The sequence below is a fragment of the Pelobates fuscus genome, chromosome 4 (genome assembly GCF_036172605.1).
Source record: "Pelobates fuscus isolate aPelFus1 chromosome 4, aPelFus1.pri, whole genome shotgun sequence".
NCBI classification, from domain to species: domain Eukaryota; kingdom Metazoa; phylum Chordata; class Amphibia; order Anura; family Pelobatidae; genus Pelobates; species Pelobates fuscus.
In genome coordinates, this window is record NC_086320.1 from 237,545,483 (window position 1) to 237,559,891 (window position 14,409).

Consider the following 14,409-nt stretch of genomic DNA (forward strand, 5'->3'; position numbering starts at 1 on the left):
TACGTGTTTAATCCACCATGGAAATGTTTTTGATTTTAGGAAGCCCCAGCAAGAACGTTTGCAATAGATTATGAACACAATTGCTTTCGGAAGGATGGAATGCAATTTCGCTACATATCAGGAAGCATTCATTACTCCAGAATCCCACGCTTTTATTGGAAAGACCGTCTGGTAAAGATGAAGATGGCAGGACTGGATGCAATTTACACGTAATATCGATATTTTATATTTACTTTGATATTAGTATCAAAGAGCAAAAAACAAAACCGGCTTGAATAAACCTATATAGTGTAAAGTATATAAAATCTAATGTAGATATTTAGTAACCAACCCCCACAAAACAGGTTCTAGGCTTAATTGGCAGATAAGGTATAGTGTCCCGTATACTACTGCAGATCCCTAAATGGACTCTTAAGATAGTGCACTAATGAATTTCTGGGTAAATCACAGGATAGATTATTCAGTACTGTGCTAGAAGAGTCCCTGGGAAAAAGAACCCGCTAGAATGGATAGAGCAACTGAATGCTTTTCATATTTGTAGTGTCTGGTACTGCTCAGGTATGCTGTGCTAAGCTTAAGGAGTAGTTAACAACTGAGTGCTTATCATGCTTGTGGTATCCAGTATCGCTCAGGTATGCTGTGCTTCAACTGGAGGAGTAGTGACAAAGGCGCATCCTAGCGCCGAAACGTGTTGAGGTAGACTCCACATATCTGTGGGTTTTTAGATTTAGACCACTCTGCAGCTACTTTTAGCCTAGGGTTCTGGGTCTTTCTCAGATATGGGTTTATCTAGCTCTTGATAGGCAGTTCACTACTCCTCTATTTGAAGCACAGGATACCTGAGCGATACTGGATAACACAAGCATGATAAGCACTCAGTTGTTCAGTTGTTAACTACTCCTTAAGCTTAGCACAGCATACCTGAGCAATACCAGACACTACAAATATGATAAGCATTCAGTTGCTCTATCCATTCTAGCGGGCTCTTTTTCCCAGGGACTCTTCTAGCACAGTACTGAATAATCTATCCTGTGATTTACCCAGAAATTCATTAGTGCACTTATCTATCTTAAGAGTCCATTTAGGGATCTGCAGTAGTATACTGGACGCTATCCCTTATCTGCCAATTAAGCCTAGAACCTGTTTTCTGGGGGCTTATCTACTAAATATCTACTTTACACTACACTATATAGGTTTATTCAAGCCGGTTTTGTTTTTTACTCTTTAAAACTTATGCCCTGCATTTTATCAGGGTAGAACTGTGCGCTCAGTTACCTACATTTAGGTGCTATCAGAGACTTTCATAATAGGGGAGAAGCAATTTTATCTTTTGTGTTATCCACTGTCAGCTTTCCCGATCATGATTCTATTTTTTCTGGGGTCTGCTGTGGACTTCACAGATACTCTCTGACAAGCCATACACCTATTTGATCCTGCTGTACTTAGAGCTACACAGACAGATTTACATTACTTTGAGCTTGATTAGTTATAAGATATACCCACTATGTTGCCACTTGGCCATTAAAATTAGGGTTACCTTATTGCATCTACCTATGTATACACTGTATATCTCCCCTCAGATACTGTTTCCACTTCATCAGTATCACTATCTGGCTATTTCGTAATTAGTACACTTTGTACACATTAGCTCCAGCATTTGGTCCTATTTTTATACTTGCTATTATCTCCTTTTTTTCATTTATTATTTTTTCACTCTTTTTTGGTGTCTGGGATATTTAGATGTGTTTATCCAATATTGGACAATAAAGTTTTATTTTTTTCTATGCATATGTAAATTAGGCACTAAATGCCAATTACCTTTACTCAGTAATTTCCATTAGGGTAATAGGACTGGAACCAGGTGTGCCTCCCTGCAGACCTCTTTTTCAAGTCCTCTATTAATTTAACAGGCAGATTATGGCGGAACTAAAGTAGAAAGGGCCCTGGTGCGATAATTGTTTTTGCCCCCCCGCCCCCTCCTATTGCAAGAGTTGACAAAAGGTAGATCCCTATATGTCTTGCAACTCCTACAATGCTTTAACAGCTGGGGCTCTCTGGAGTTTTCTGTAGCACCTAGCAGTGCTTTTGTATTTGAATGTAAGCATGTTTTGCTATTAAGTTTGTGTGCAGGTAGAGGTGTTGGCATTTAAATGCGGTGTTGGCGTTTGAATGCAAGCATGTGTTTGACCACTTAAGGACGGCGGGCGTGCTAAGCCGTCCTCGGGGACACGGCTCAAAAATAAATATAGATATGTAATTTTGTTCTAACTGTATTTTGATATATTCCTTGTAGTCTGGGCAATATATATATATATATATATATATATATATATATATATATATATATATATATATATATATATATATATATATATATATATATATATATATAAAACAAGTAACATAGCATATTATAAACATTACACATATTTAAATTTACACCAGTCGGTTGTGGTGTGCCGGAACCAACAAAGCAGTAGGCCTGTAATAAAAGTGGGCAAAAAGAAAAATACCATACAACATTATTCATGTAACAAAACCTTGTTTATTTGTACAAGTCACGAAAAGCTTGCCTTAATTCTTTAACTGGGTTTGGAATGTAAAGAGTATAGGTGGAGGGTTTTCAGCGTCCCATAGCCTTGATGATTTGAGCTGGAATGTGGTTGGCAGAAGCTGAAGATGCTGCCCCTATGCATAAGGAGTGTCCTGAGAAAAGGTTTGCATTTAGGCCGAGCCTTATTAACCGTAAGCAAACATAAAGCATGAATTTTGATGTTGTAAGGATGGAGCCGTGGAGGTCTAATAAGGGTTGGTGTGGTTGTTTCTGGACTGTGATGAGATAAATATCCAGGACTTTTACAGGGCACCATTTGTTTTGAGTAGGGAACATGGTAATTTTGACAGTATGCCTTATAGGGCTAGTTTTAGACTGATGTAGGCATAGAAAATAATGATCTAAGGTTTCAGGATATCAGAAGTTTTCAGGTATTGCGTGGCAGTTATATTTCTAGCGGTAAATTCATTGGGACATAAGAACCCATAGAATGCTAGGTATATGGCAGTTTTGATTACCATATTGGTCATGTGTTCAAAAGGAGCTGAATCTAATAAGTCGGATAGTGAATGAAAAGTGTTGTTGTGGATGGGTAGCCTTTGAGATGGTACGTGTGTATCAATCTTTACCAGTCCTTATCTGATATGATGAAAGGAATCTTCTATTGTTGGGTTGTCGTAGAAGCATGTGGTGTTGGATGCCCGTACAGTTTAATTGTGTTAAATGATAATTTTAAGTTAAGGTGGCAAAAAGAAGTGAACCCCAAAATAGATTCCAAAGCAAACATGTCAAGCACTTGAAACTCCACTATAAAATTTGTGAAAATGTGAAAAGCCCTATCGTATGACTTTATAGTGTTGACAGAAGGTGCAAGGTGAGAAATGTGACGTGCAAGGTTTTACAAGACATTTAACCCATGAGCATGTCTTGGAATGGCGGGGCAGGGGGAGTCAGTCTGGAAGCGGTGGGCAGTGTCTGGAAGAAAGCCTGAAACCGAAACAAATGGTCAGCTGATGTTTGTGAAACCTGGAACGTGAATACATGTGATAAAAAATTGTGAGTTACCAATGTGAGTTTCCTCAACAGTCTCGTGATGACCAAAGATGAAGATCGGCCTTTATTCACAATGTGGCAAGTGGCTAAGTTATCTGAATAACATCTGACTGAGTGACCAGACCATTTTGGTCCCCAAGCAATGGCAGCTGCCACGATCGGATACAGTTCAAACAAGGCCGAAGTAGTGGAGAAGCTGGGCAGGGACTTAACGTCTGTAGGCCATGACCCCCAAAGCCATTGATCTCCCCAGATGGCTGCAAAACCAGAGTTTGCTGCACCATCTGTCCAAAGGGTGGGTGAAATGTCAGAGAGGGGGGAAATAAACATGGCTCGGCCATTCCAAGATGTGAGGAAAAAGCGCCACATTAGTAAATCAGAGGTTGCGTGAGTGTCTAACGTGATAGGTGATGTGTCTGTGGTGAATTGTGGGAATAAAGAGAGTAAACCGGAAATGAAGGATCTAGAAACATAGAAACAAAGAATGTGACGGCAGATAAGAACCATTCGGCCCATCTAGTCTGCCCAGTTTTCTAAATACTTTCATTAGTCCCTGGCCTTATCTTATAATTAGGATAGCCTTATGCCTATCCCACGCATGCTTAAACTCCTTTACTGTGTTAACCTCTACCACTTCAGCTGGAAGGCTATTCCATGCATCCACTACCCTCTCAGTAAAGTAATACTTCCTGATATTATTTTAAACCTTTGTCCCTCTAATTTAAAGCGGCACTGTCATGCCGAATCCCGTTTTTTTTTTAACCCCCCTCCTGCCTCCACTACATCCAATTGACCCCCTAGTCACCCCCAAATGCCCCTAAGCCCCCCAGATTACCTATTTTTAAATCTGTATCTTCTGCCCCGATCTATATTCAGGGCGCCGCCATCTTTGTGTGGGTAGGTGAAGTCCCTGTGGGACACGTCATCTACCCACACTAGACAGACTGTGAGATTCCCGCACATGCCCAGTGAAACACCTGGACATGCGAACGGGAATTTCATCCATTCATTCATTCATCAGACAGACGAATGAATGAATAGAAAAAATCAGACGAACAAACTAACACTGAGTATCACTGAGTATCAGTGTTCGTTTGTTCGATCAGTTTATTACAAGGAGGGAGCTACCGACGTGCAGCTCCCTCCTTGTAATATGTAAAGACAGAAGCGGTGGGGAGCTGTGCTCCCCACCACTTCATAAGCCCCCCAGGTCCCCCCTCACTCTATGGGGGTCAATATGACCCCCATAATAGCACAAGGGAGATTAAAATCTCCCCAATGCCCCTACTCGCTATACCGCGAGTAGGGGCATGTCCACTAAACAGTGAGCAGCCTGTGGCTGCTCACTGTAAAAACATAAATGGTAATAAGGGGGGGGTGGACCTACTGTCCTCCCCCTGGCCCACACCCCTGCGCGGTGGGTGGGGGCACTAATAAAATAATAAGGGGGGGGGACCTACTGTCCTCCCCCCCGGCCCCCACCCCTGCGCGGTGGGTGGGGGCCCTAGTAAAATAATAGGGGGGGGGAGACCTACTGTCCTCCCCCCCCTGGCCCCCACCCCTGCGCGGTGGGTGGGGGCCCTAATAAAATAATAAGGGGGGGGGACCTACTGTCCTCCCCCCTGGCCCCCACCCCTGAGCGCTGGGTGGGGGCCCTAAATAAAGATGGGGGGGGACCTACTGTCCTCCCCCCTGGCCCCCACCCCTGCGCGGTGGGTGGGGGCACTAATAAAATAATAAGGGGGGGGGACCTACTGTCCTCCCCCCCGGCCCCCACCCCTGCGCGGTGGGTGGGGGCACTAATAAAACAATAAGGGGGGGGACCTACTGTCCTCCCCCCCCGGCCCCCACCCCTGCGCGGTGGGTGGGGGCCCTAATAAAACAATAAGGGGGGGACCTACTGTCCTCCCCCCGGCCCCCACCCCTGCGCGGTGGGTGGGGGCCCTAGTAAAATAATAGGGGGGGGGAGACCTACTGTCCTCCCCCCCGGCCCCCACCCCTGCGCGGTGGGTGGGGGCCCTAATAAAATAATAAGGGGGGGGACCTACTGTCCTCCCCCCCCTGGCCCCCACCCCTGCGCGGTGGGTGGGGGCCCTAATAAAATAATAAGGGGGGGGGACCTACTGTCCTCCACCCTGGCCCCCACCCCTGAGCGCTGGGTGGGGGCCCTAAATAAAGATAGGGGGGGGACCTACTGTCCTCCCCCCTGGCCCCCACCCCTGCGCGGTGGGTGGGGGCCCTAATAAAATAATAAGGGGGGGGGGACCTACTGTCCTCCCCCACCCCTGAGCGGTGGGTGGGGGCCCTAAATGAACCCCCCCCCACATCAAGGTGACTAGGGGTCCCAAGCCCCTAGTCACCCCCCCCACCCAAAACATTCTATCCCCTACCTACCCCCCTCACCCTAAAAATAGTGAGGGGGGAATAAAATAACTAACCTGTAAAAAAAATAATTAAACTAACCATTTGACGTCTTCTTTTTTCTAAATTCTTCTTTCTTCAGCCCCCAAAAAGGCCAAATAAAAATCCATCATACCCGTCGCACTTTAAAAAAAAACAAAAAAAAAAACGAGCGCAAAAAAAAATATTAATCCATGTTCACCCATGGAGGGCACGCCGCGTACTGAGCTCCGCAGGGCGGATCAAGGCTTATATAGCCTTGCCCCGCCCTGCAATTAGGCTTAGAACACACTGATTGGTTGGTTTAAGCCAATCAGAGTGCTCTGTGTCATTTTACAAGCGTGGGAAAATTCCAAAGAACTTTCCCACGCTTGTAAAATGACACAGAGCACTGTGATAGGATGGTTTTCAAGCCATCCAATCACAGTGCTCTGTGTAATTTTACAAGCTTGGGAAAGTTCTTTGGAATTTTCCCACGCTTGTAAAATGACACAGAGCACTGTGATTGGATGGCTTGAAATCCATCCTATCACAGTGCTCTGTGTCATTTTACAAGCGTGGGAAAGTTCTTTGGAATTTTCCCACGCTTGTAAAATGACACAGAGCACTGTGATTGGATGGCTTGAAAACCATCCAATCACAGTGATCTGTCATTTTACACAGCGTGGGAAAGTTCTTTTGAATTTTCCCACGCTGTGTAAAATGACACAGAGCACTCTGATTGGCTTAAACCAACCAATCAGTGTGTTCTAAGCCTAATTGCAGGGCGGGGCAAGGCTATATAAGCCTTGATCCGCCCTGCGGAGCTCAGTACGCGGCGTGCCCTCCATGGGTGAACATGGATTAATTTTTTTTTTTGCGCTCGTTTTTTTTTTTTTTTTTTTTTTTAAAGTGCGACGGGTATGATGGATTTTTATTTGGCCTTTTTGGGGGCTGAAGAAAGAAGAATTTAGAAAAAAGAAGACGTCAAATGGTAAGTTTAATTATTTTTTTTACAGGTTAGTTATTTTATTCCCCCCTCACTATTTTTAGGGTGAGGGGGGTAGGTAGGGGATAGAATGTTTTGGGTGGGGGGGGTGACTAGGGGCTTGGGACCCCTAGTCACCTTGATGGGGGGGGTTCATTTAGGGCCCCCACCCACCGCTCAGGGGTGGGGGCCAGGGGGGGGGAGGACAGTAGGTCCCCCCCCCTTATTATTTTATTAGGGCCCCCACCCACAGCGCAGGGGTGGGGGCCAGGGGGGGAGGACAGTAGGTCCCCCCCCCTTATTATTTTATTAGGGCCCCCACCCACCGCGCAGGGGTGGGGGCCAGGGGGGGGAGGACAGTAGGTCCCCCCCCCTATTATTTTATTAGGGCCCCCACCCACAGCGCAGGGGTGGGGGCCAGGGGGGAGGACAGTAGGTCCCCCCCCCTTATTTTTTTATTAGGGCCCCCACCCACCGCGCAGGGGTGGGGGCCAGGGGGGGGAGGACAGTAGGTCCCCCCCCTATTATTTTATTAGGGCCCCCACCCACAGCGCAGGGGTGGGGGCCAGGGGGGGAGGACAGTAGGTCCCCCCCCCCTTATTATTTTACTAGGGCCCCCACCCACCGCGCAGGGGTGGGGGCCAGGGGGGGAGGACAGTAGGTCCCCCCCTTATTATTTTATTAGGGCCCCCACCCACAGCGCAGGGGTGGGGGCCAGGGGGGGAGGATAATAGGTCCCCCCCCTTATTATTTTATTAGGGCCCCCACCCACAGCGCAGGGGTGGGGGCCAGGGGGGGAGGACAGTAGGTCCCCCCCCCCTTATTATTTTATTAGGGCCCCCACCCACAGCGCAGGGGTGGGGGCCAGGGGGGGAGGACAGTAGGTTCCCCCCCCCTTATTATTTTATTAGGGCCCCCACCCACCGCGCAGGGGTGGGGGCCAGGGGGGGGAGGACAGTAGGTCCCCCCCCCTATTATTTTATTAGGGCCCCCACCCACAGCGCAGGGGTGGGGGCCAGGGGGGAGGACAGTAGGTCCCCCCCCCTTATTTTTTTATTAGGGCCCCCACCCACCGCGCAGGGGTGGGGGCCAGGGGGGGGAGGACAGTAGGTCCCCCCCCTATTATTTTATTAGGGCCCCCACCCACAGCGCAGGGGTGGGGGCCAGGGGGGGAGGACAGTAGGTCCCCCCCCCTTATTATTTTACTAGGGCCCCCACCCACCGCGCAGGGGTGGGGGCCAGGGGGGGAGGACAGTAGGTCCCCCCCTTATTATTTTATTAGGGCCCCCACCCACAGCGCAGGGGTGGGGGCCAGGGGGGGAGGATAATAGGTCCCCCCCCTTATTATTTTATTAGGGCCCCCACCCACAGCGCAGGGGTGGGGGCCAGGGGGGGAGGACAGTAGGTCCCCCCCCCCTTATTATTTTATTAGGGCCCACAGCGCAGGGGTGGGGGCCAGGGGGGGAGGACAGTAGGTTCCCCCCCCCCTTATTATTTTATTAGGGCCCCCACCCACCGCGCAGGGGTGGGGGCCAGGGGGGGAGGATAGTAGGTCCCCCCCTTATTATTTTATTAGGGCCCCCACCCACAGCGCAGGGGTGGGGGCCAGGGGGGGAGGACAGTAGGTCCCCCCACCTTATTATTTTATTAGGGCCCCCATCCACCGCGCAGGGGTGGGGGCCAGGGGGGAGGACAGTAGGTCCCCCCCATCTTTAACCCCCGCGCGGGGGGGGGGGGGTTATTAGGTGTTTTTTTTGTTTTTTTTTACAGTGAGCAGCCACAGGCTGCTCACTGCTTACTAGACATGCCCCTACTCGCGGTATAGCGAGTAGGGGCATATTATTTACTAATACTAAGTAATCTTTACTTAGTATTAGTACATTTGGCTTCAAGACCAATTCAGGTCTTTCAGCCTTTTAGTAGAAAGCTCCCTGATACCGTGGGAATTAGGGAGTTATCTACTAAGCGGCTGCAAGATGCAGCCGCGGCAATGAATAGGATCAGAGTTTCATTCATTAGAATGAAATTCCGATACGAACAAAGTACCGAATTGCATCCTAACACCAATGGAGAAACTCTTCTCATTCTGTTAGGATGCAATTCGGCAGTTTTGCCGGCGTTCTGTCTAAGTGACAGGACTTTCGGCAATACTGACAGGAAGTATTGTGGGAACAGGGAGGAAAGCTAGGGATCATGGGAAAATTGCTCTGACCAGCGGAAATGAAGCACACTTTGCTCCTCCGCTGGTCAGAGCTGGTCAAGCGGAGGAATCCCATAAGACAAAGAGTCCCTACTTTGTCTTATGATTTTAAAGAAAACTAAAGAAGAATGGAAGAAAAGAATAACAGATCCTGAGAGAGGGGGAGAAGAGGAAGAGATTGAGGAAAGGTAAGTTCGGCATGACAGTGCCGCTTTAAGACTATGTCCTCTTGTTGTGGTAGTTTTTCTTCTTTTAAATATAGTCTCCTCCTTTACTGTGTTGATTCCCTTTATGTATTTAAATGTTTCTATCATATCCCCCCTGTCTCGTCTTTCCTCCAAGCTATACATGTTAAGATCCTTTAACCTTTCCTGGTAAGTTTTAGCCTGCAATCCATGAACCAGTTTAGTAGCCCTTCTTTGAACTCTCTCTAAGGTATCAATATCCTTCTGAAGATATGGTCTCTAGTACTGTGTACAGTACTCCAAGTGAGGTCTCACCAGTGTTCTGTACAATGGCATGAGCACTTCCCTCTTTCTACTGCTAATACCTCTCCCTATACAACCAAGCATTCTGCTAGCATTTCCTGCTGCTCTATTACATTGTCTGCCTACCTTTAAGTCATCAGAAATAATCACTCCTAAATCCCTTTCCTCAGATGTTGAGGTTAGGACTCTATCAAATATTCTGTACTCTGCCCTTGGTTTTTTACGTCCAAGATGCATTATCTTGCACTTATCCACATTAAATGTCAGTTGCCACAACTCTGACCATTTTTCTAGTTTACCTAAATCACTTGCCATTTGGCTTATCCCTCCTGGAACATCAACCCTGTTACATATCTTAGTATCATCCGCAAAAAGACACACCTTACCATCAAGACCTTCTGCAATATCACTAATAAAAATATTAAAGAGAATGGGTCCAAGTACAGATCCCTGAGGTACCCCACTGGTGACAAGCCCAAGCTTCGAATATACTCCATTGACTACAACCCTCTGTTGCCTGTCACTCAGCCACTGCCTTACCCATTCAACAATATTGGAATCCAAACTTTAAGATTGCAGTTTATTGATAAGCCTTCTATGTTCAACAGTGTCAAAAGCCTTACTGAAATCTAGGTAAGCAATGTCTACTGCACCACCCTGATCTATAATTTTAATTACCCAATCAAAAAAATCAACAAGATTAGTTTGGCATGATCTCCCTGAAGTAAACCCATGTTGTCTCTGATCTTGAAATCCATGTGTTTTTTGATGTTCAACAATCCTATCCTTTAACATGGTTTCCATCACTTTCCCCACTACTGAAGTAAGGCTTACTGGCCTATAGTTGCCCGACTCCTCTCTATTACCTTTCTTGTGAATGGGCACAACATTCACTAACTTCCAATCTTCTGGGACTACTCCTGTTAACAATGATTGGTTAAATAAATCTGTTAATGGTTTTGCTAGTACACCACTAAGCTCTTTTAATAGCTTTGGGTGTATTCCATCAGGTCCCATTGACTTATTTGTCTTTACTTTTGACAGTTGAAATAGAACCTCTTCCTCTGTAAACTCACGTGTAATAAATGACTAATTTATCCTTTTTCTTAACGGAGGTCCCTTTCCTTCATTTTCAGCTGTAAAGACCGCACAAAAATATTAATTGAGGCAGTCAGCTAGACCTTTATCCCCATCTTATTCCATTTGAAAAAGTCTTTGACGAAACGCGTTATGGAAATCTAATTCTTGTGTTTTTATAATATATTAAAGTATTTTTTGGACATTTGTTTGTGCCAAATTATCTTTTTTTTATAGAAACTAAATTATTTTACCCTGGCTTTTTAATCCTTATTGGTTTTATTAACACCTTGAAAAAAACCCTGGAAGTTTCCTGCACTTAAAGAAATCCTAGGTGGGGATCAATCCACCAAAGCTGTCTACATAGAGCAGTCGGTCTGCTCTTGGTTTGTAAGTACACTCTTTTATTATTTTATCCACTTTGCTATACAGTGAGCACTATCGGATGTTTCTTTTATCTTTTTGAGAATTGGACACCAAGAACACAGAGAGGAACCCATTTAAATCCCACAAGCGGGGATCAAACCGCTGTATGCGCTTTATTCCAGAGCTAGGACATTAGCTCTGGTAAATGTGAGTTCTATATTATTATTATTATTTTCGTTCACATCAGTATTTTGCATACTACACTATTGGTTGTCCGTCTCTTCCCTTCTGTCTTTCATATGAGAGGAACCACTACATTGGTAGAGGACATCACCAGCAAAGACCTTCTGTAAGGATACACCAGTTGGACTTTTCCTCCCTTTGGACTTTACATTGAGTCTGTTTTTATTGTAAGCGCAGCCTTTTCTTATTGTTTTCTTTATCCCCATCTACATACCTTCCTTCTTTTGTTTTTAATCTAACTAATCCTTGTTTTACTTTTCTTTTCTCATTTATGTATCTAAAAAAAGTTTTGTCCCCCTTTTTTACTGCCTGTGCTATTTTCTCTTCTGTGTGTGATTTTGAAGCTCTTATAACTTGCTTAGCCTCTTTCTGCCTAATCTTATAGGTCATTCTGTCTTCCTCACTCTGGGTTTTTTTATAATTACTAAATGCTAACTTTTTGTTTTTTACTATTTTGGCCACATCTGCGGAGTACCACAGTGGTTTCTTGAATTTTTTGCTTTTACTGACAAGCCTAATGCAATTTTCTGTTGCCTTCAGTAGTGCAGCTTTTAAATCATCCCATTTCTTTTGGACTCCAATTAAGTTGCTCCAGTCTGATAATGACTCCTTTACACATATTCTAATTTTAGAAAAGTCTTTTTTTCTAAAGTCTAAAACTTTTGTTTTTGTGTGGTGTTACTCAGTCACTGTTCTTATATTAAACCACACTGACTGATGATCACTGGATCCTAAACTTTCACCTACAGTAATATCTGATACCAAATCTCCATTTGTTAACACTAAATCTAGTATGGCCTCTTTACGAGTTGGCTCCTCAACGACTTGTTTTAGAGACAATCCCAGTAGGGAGTTTAGAATATGTGTGCTCCTGGCACAAGTAGCTATTTTTGTTTTCCAATTCACATCAGGAAGATTGAAGTCACCCATGATGATAACTTCCCCCTTCATTGTCATTTTAGCTATTTCTTCAACTAGTAGATTATCTAACTCTTCAATTTGTCCTGGGGGCCCATAAATCACACCTACACGAATTACAGTGTGATTACCAAATTCTAACGTAACCCAAACTGACTCTATGTTCGTCTCACTAACCTTTATTAGGCTAGATTTTATGCTATCCTTCACATACAGGGCCACCCCTCCCCCTTTCCTGCCTTCCCTGTCTTTTCTATATAAAGAGTACCCTGCTATTGCTATGTCCCAGTCATTTTTCTCATTATACCATGTCTCAGTAACAGCGACTAAATCTACACTCTCAGTTGCCATTATTGCCACAAGTTCATGGATCTTATTCCCTAAACTGCGAGCATTTGTAGACATGACTCTAAGCTTATCATTTTTTAACACACTTGCTACAGGCACCTTCTGTCCTTGTTTTGGGGGGCAATTGGATTGATGTTTTATCACCCTTTTGCCCCCCCCCCTCCTAGTTTAAATACATCCTAGCAAAACCTCTGAACTGCTCATTGAGAACATTTGTTCCCTTTTGAGAAAGATGTAAACCATCTTTTTTGTACAGTTTATTTCCAACTCAAACCTTGAGCAATCAGTAACCTTTTCCTACAGATGAATCTTAACTGTAACAGTAAAAAAGAAAACTCTTAGCACAACTCTTAGACAGTTTAAGCTTCTTTTAAACTCTCCAGAATATCTCCAACCACACACACTTAGAAGCAACACTTAGATGAAGCAAAGAAGCTATACCCTGCGGGATGATTCTCATGGCAAAATTGAGCGACCCCAGCAGCGATTGAAGTTCCTTGCGGTTGCAGGAACCTAGTTGCAAGTAATGTCAATGCTTGATAGGGTGCGCTCAATCTTATCTTGGGGAAGGCTAGCTTGCATGTGGATTGAGTCCAATTGGATCCCCAGAAATGCATGCTGGTGTCAGGACCTAAGGTCTTGTGCGGGGAGACTGGGGTAGTCAGGGACTCAAAAAGAGCCAACATGTGTGTAAGGCTGCTAGGGGGGAGTGCGTTGTTTTCAATCATGAGGAAATCGACCAGGTAGTGAATAAAGGATGGACATCTGCACACATTAGGTAATAACCAACACGAAGTTTCAGCAAACGTGTCAAAATTTGGGGGCTGCTTTTGGAGCCAAAAGTGAGTTGTGAGAAAAATAATAAAGCCCTTGCCACTTAATGCCGTGCAGATGCCATAGTGAAGGGTGAATGAGTAGTAATTTAAAAGCATTGACAATGTCCGTTTCACCGAGCCATGCACCTGTACCAGCTGCCAAAATGGCCCAAATGGCATTATCGAAAGTGGCATATTGTAAGGAAAATTCTTCTGTGGGGATAAGGGAATTAAGGCTTGGAACCGTGGAGGAATGTGGTAATGATAAGTCTGGGTTTAAGTGTGGGTTTAAGTTTTTCCTGTGACAATCCGTATGGGGTTGGTTCTCCAAGATGTGAAAGGTGGGGAAACAAAAGGCCCCAACAAAACCCTTGCTCTACCTCAGTCCCTAGAAGTGTACACACTAACTCTGGTTAATTTAAAGTGGTTTGCAATTTGTTGCATTCTAGTGTCCCGGTTGGCAAGTGTACTAAACCCGTGTGGAACCCCTCAGACGGTCCTTCGATGATAAATTTAACCAAATGCTGTGAGGGATGTTGTTGCAACAGTGCAGCCAATAACGTGACGTAGATGCAAGTGTGGTAAGGTTTAGGGAAAACTTTATTTGGGCACATGGACTTTGCATGAGCCCTAAAACAATGAGAACACACGTGTAATAACCTACATGAACTAAAACCACAAGTGCCCGCATTAAAATTATTGCAAATTTGAGATTTGCTCAGGAACACAATGTCCCTATCCAGCTAATCCTGTTGGATTCTGGTAGATCTTGCCGAGTTCGGAACAGAGTGGCCCTCCTCAATTTCTGCCGTATTAGGGCAGAAGTTTGTACCATGTGCAGTAGATGCACATACTGCACAAGCTGGGGGTCTGAGGCCTGCAAAGTGTCTGCAGAATAACTGTGTCCAGCTTGCTCCAATTTATGCTGTAATTGAACCAGAGCTGCAGCCACTTTTGCAGAGAAGGAACAGTGGTAGTCA

General features: G+C 45.2%; 1 protein-coding gene across 1 annotated transcript in view; it reads left to right on the plus strand.

Annotated features, from left to right (window-relative positions):
* GLB1 (galactosidase beta 1) overlaps positions 1-14,409 on the plus strand; it is a 256,457-nt gene that overhangs the window by 24,424 nt on the left and 217,624 nt on the right. The window contains exon 2 of the mRNA XM_063452008.1: positions 40-209. Coding sequence (XP_063308078.1) covers positions 40-209 — 170 coding nt within the window. The remainder of the gene's footprint in view (positions 1-39; positions 210-14,409) is intronic.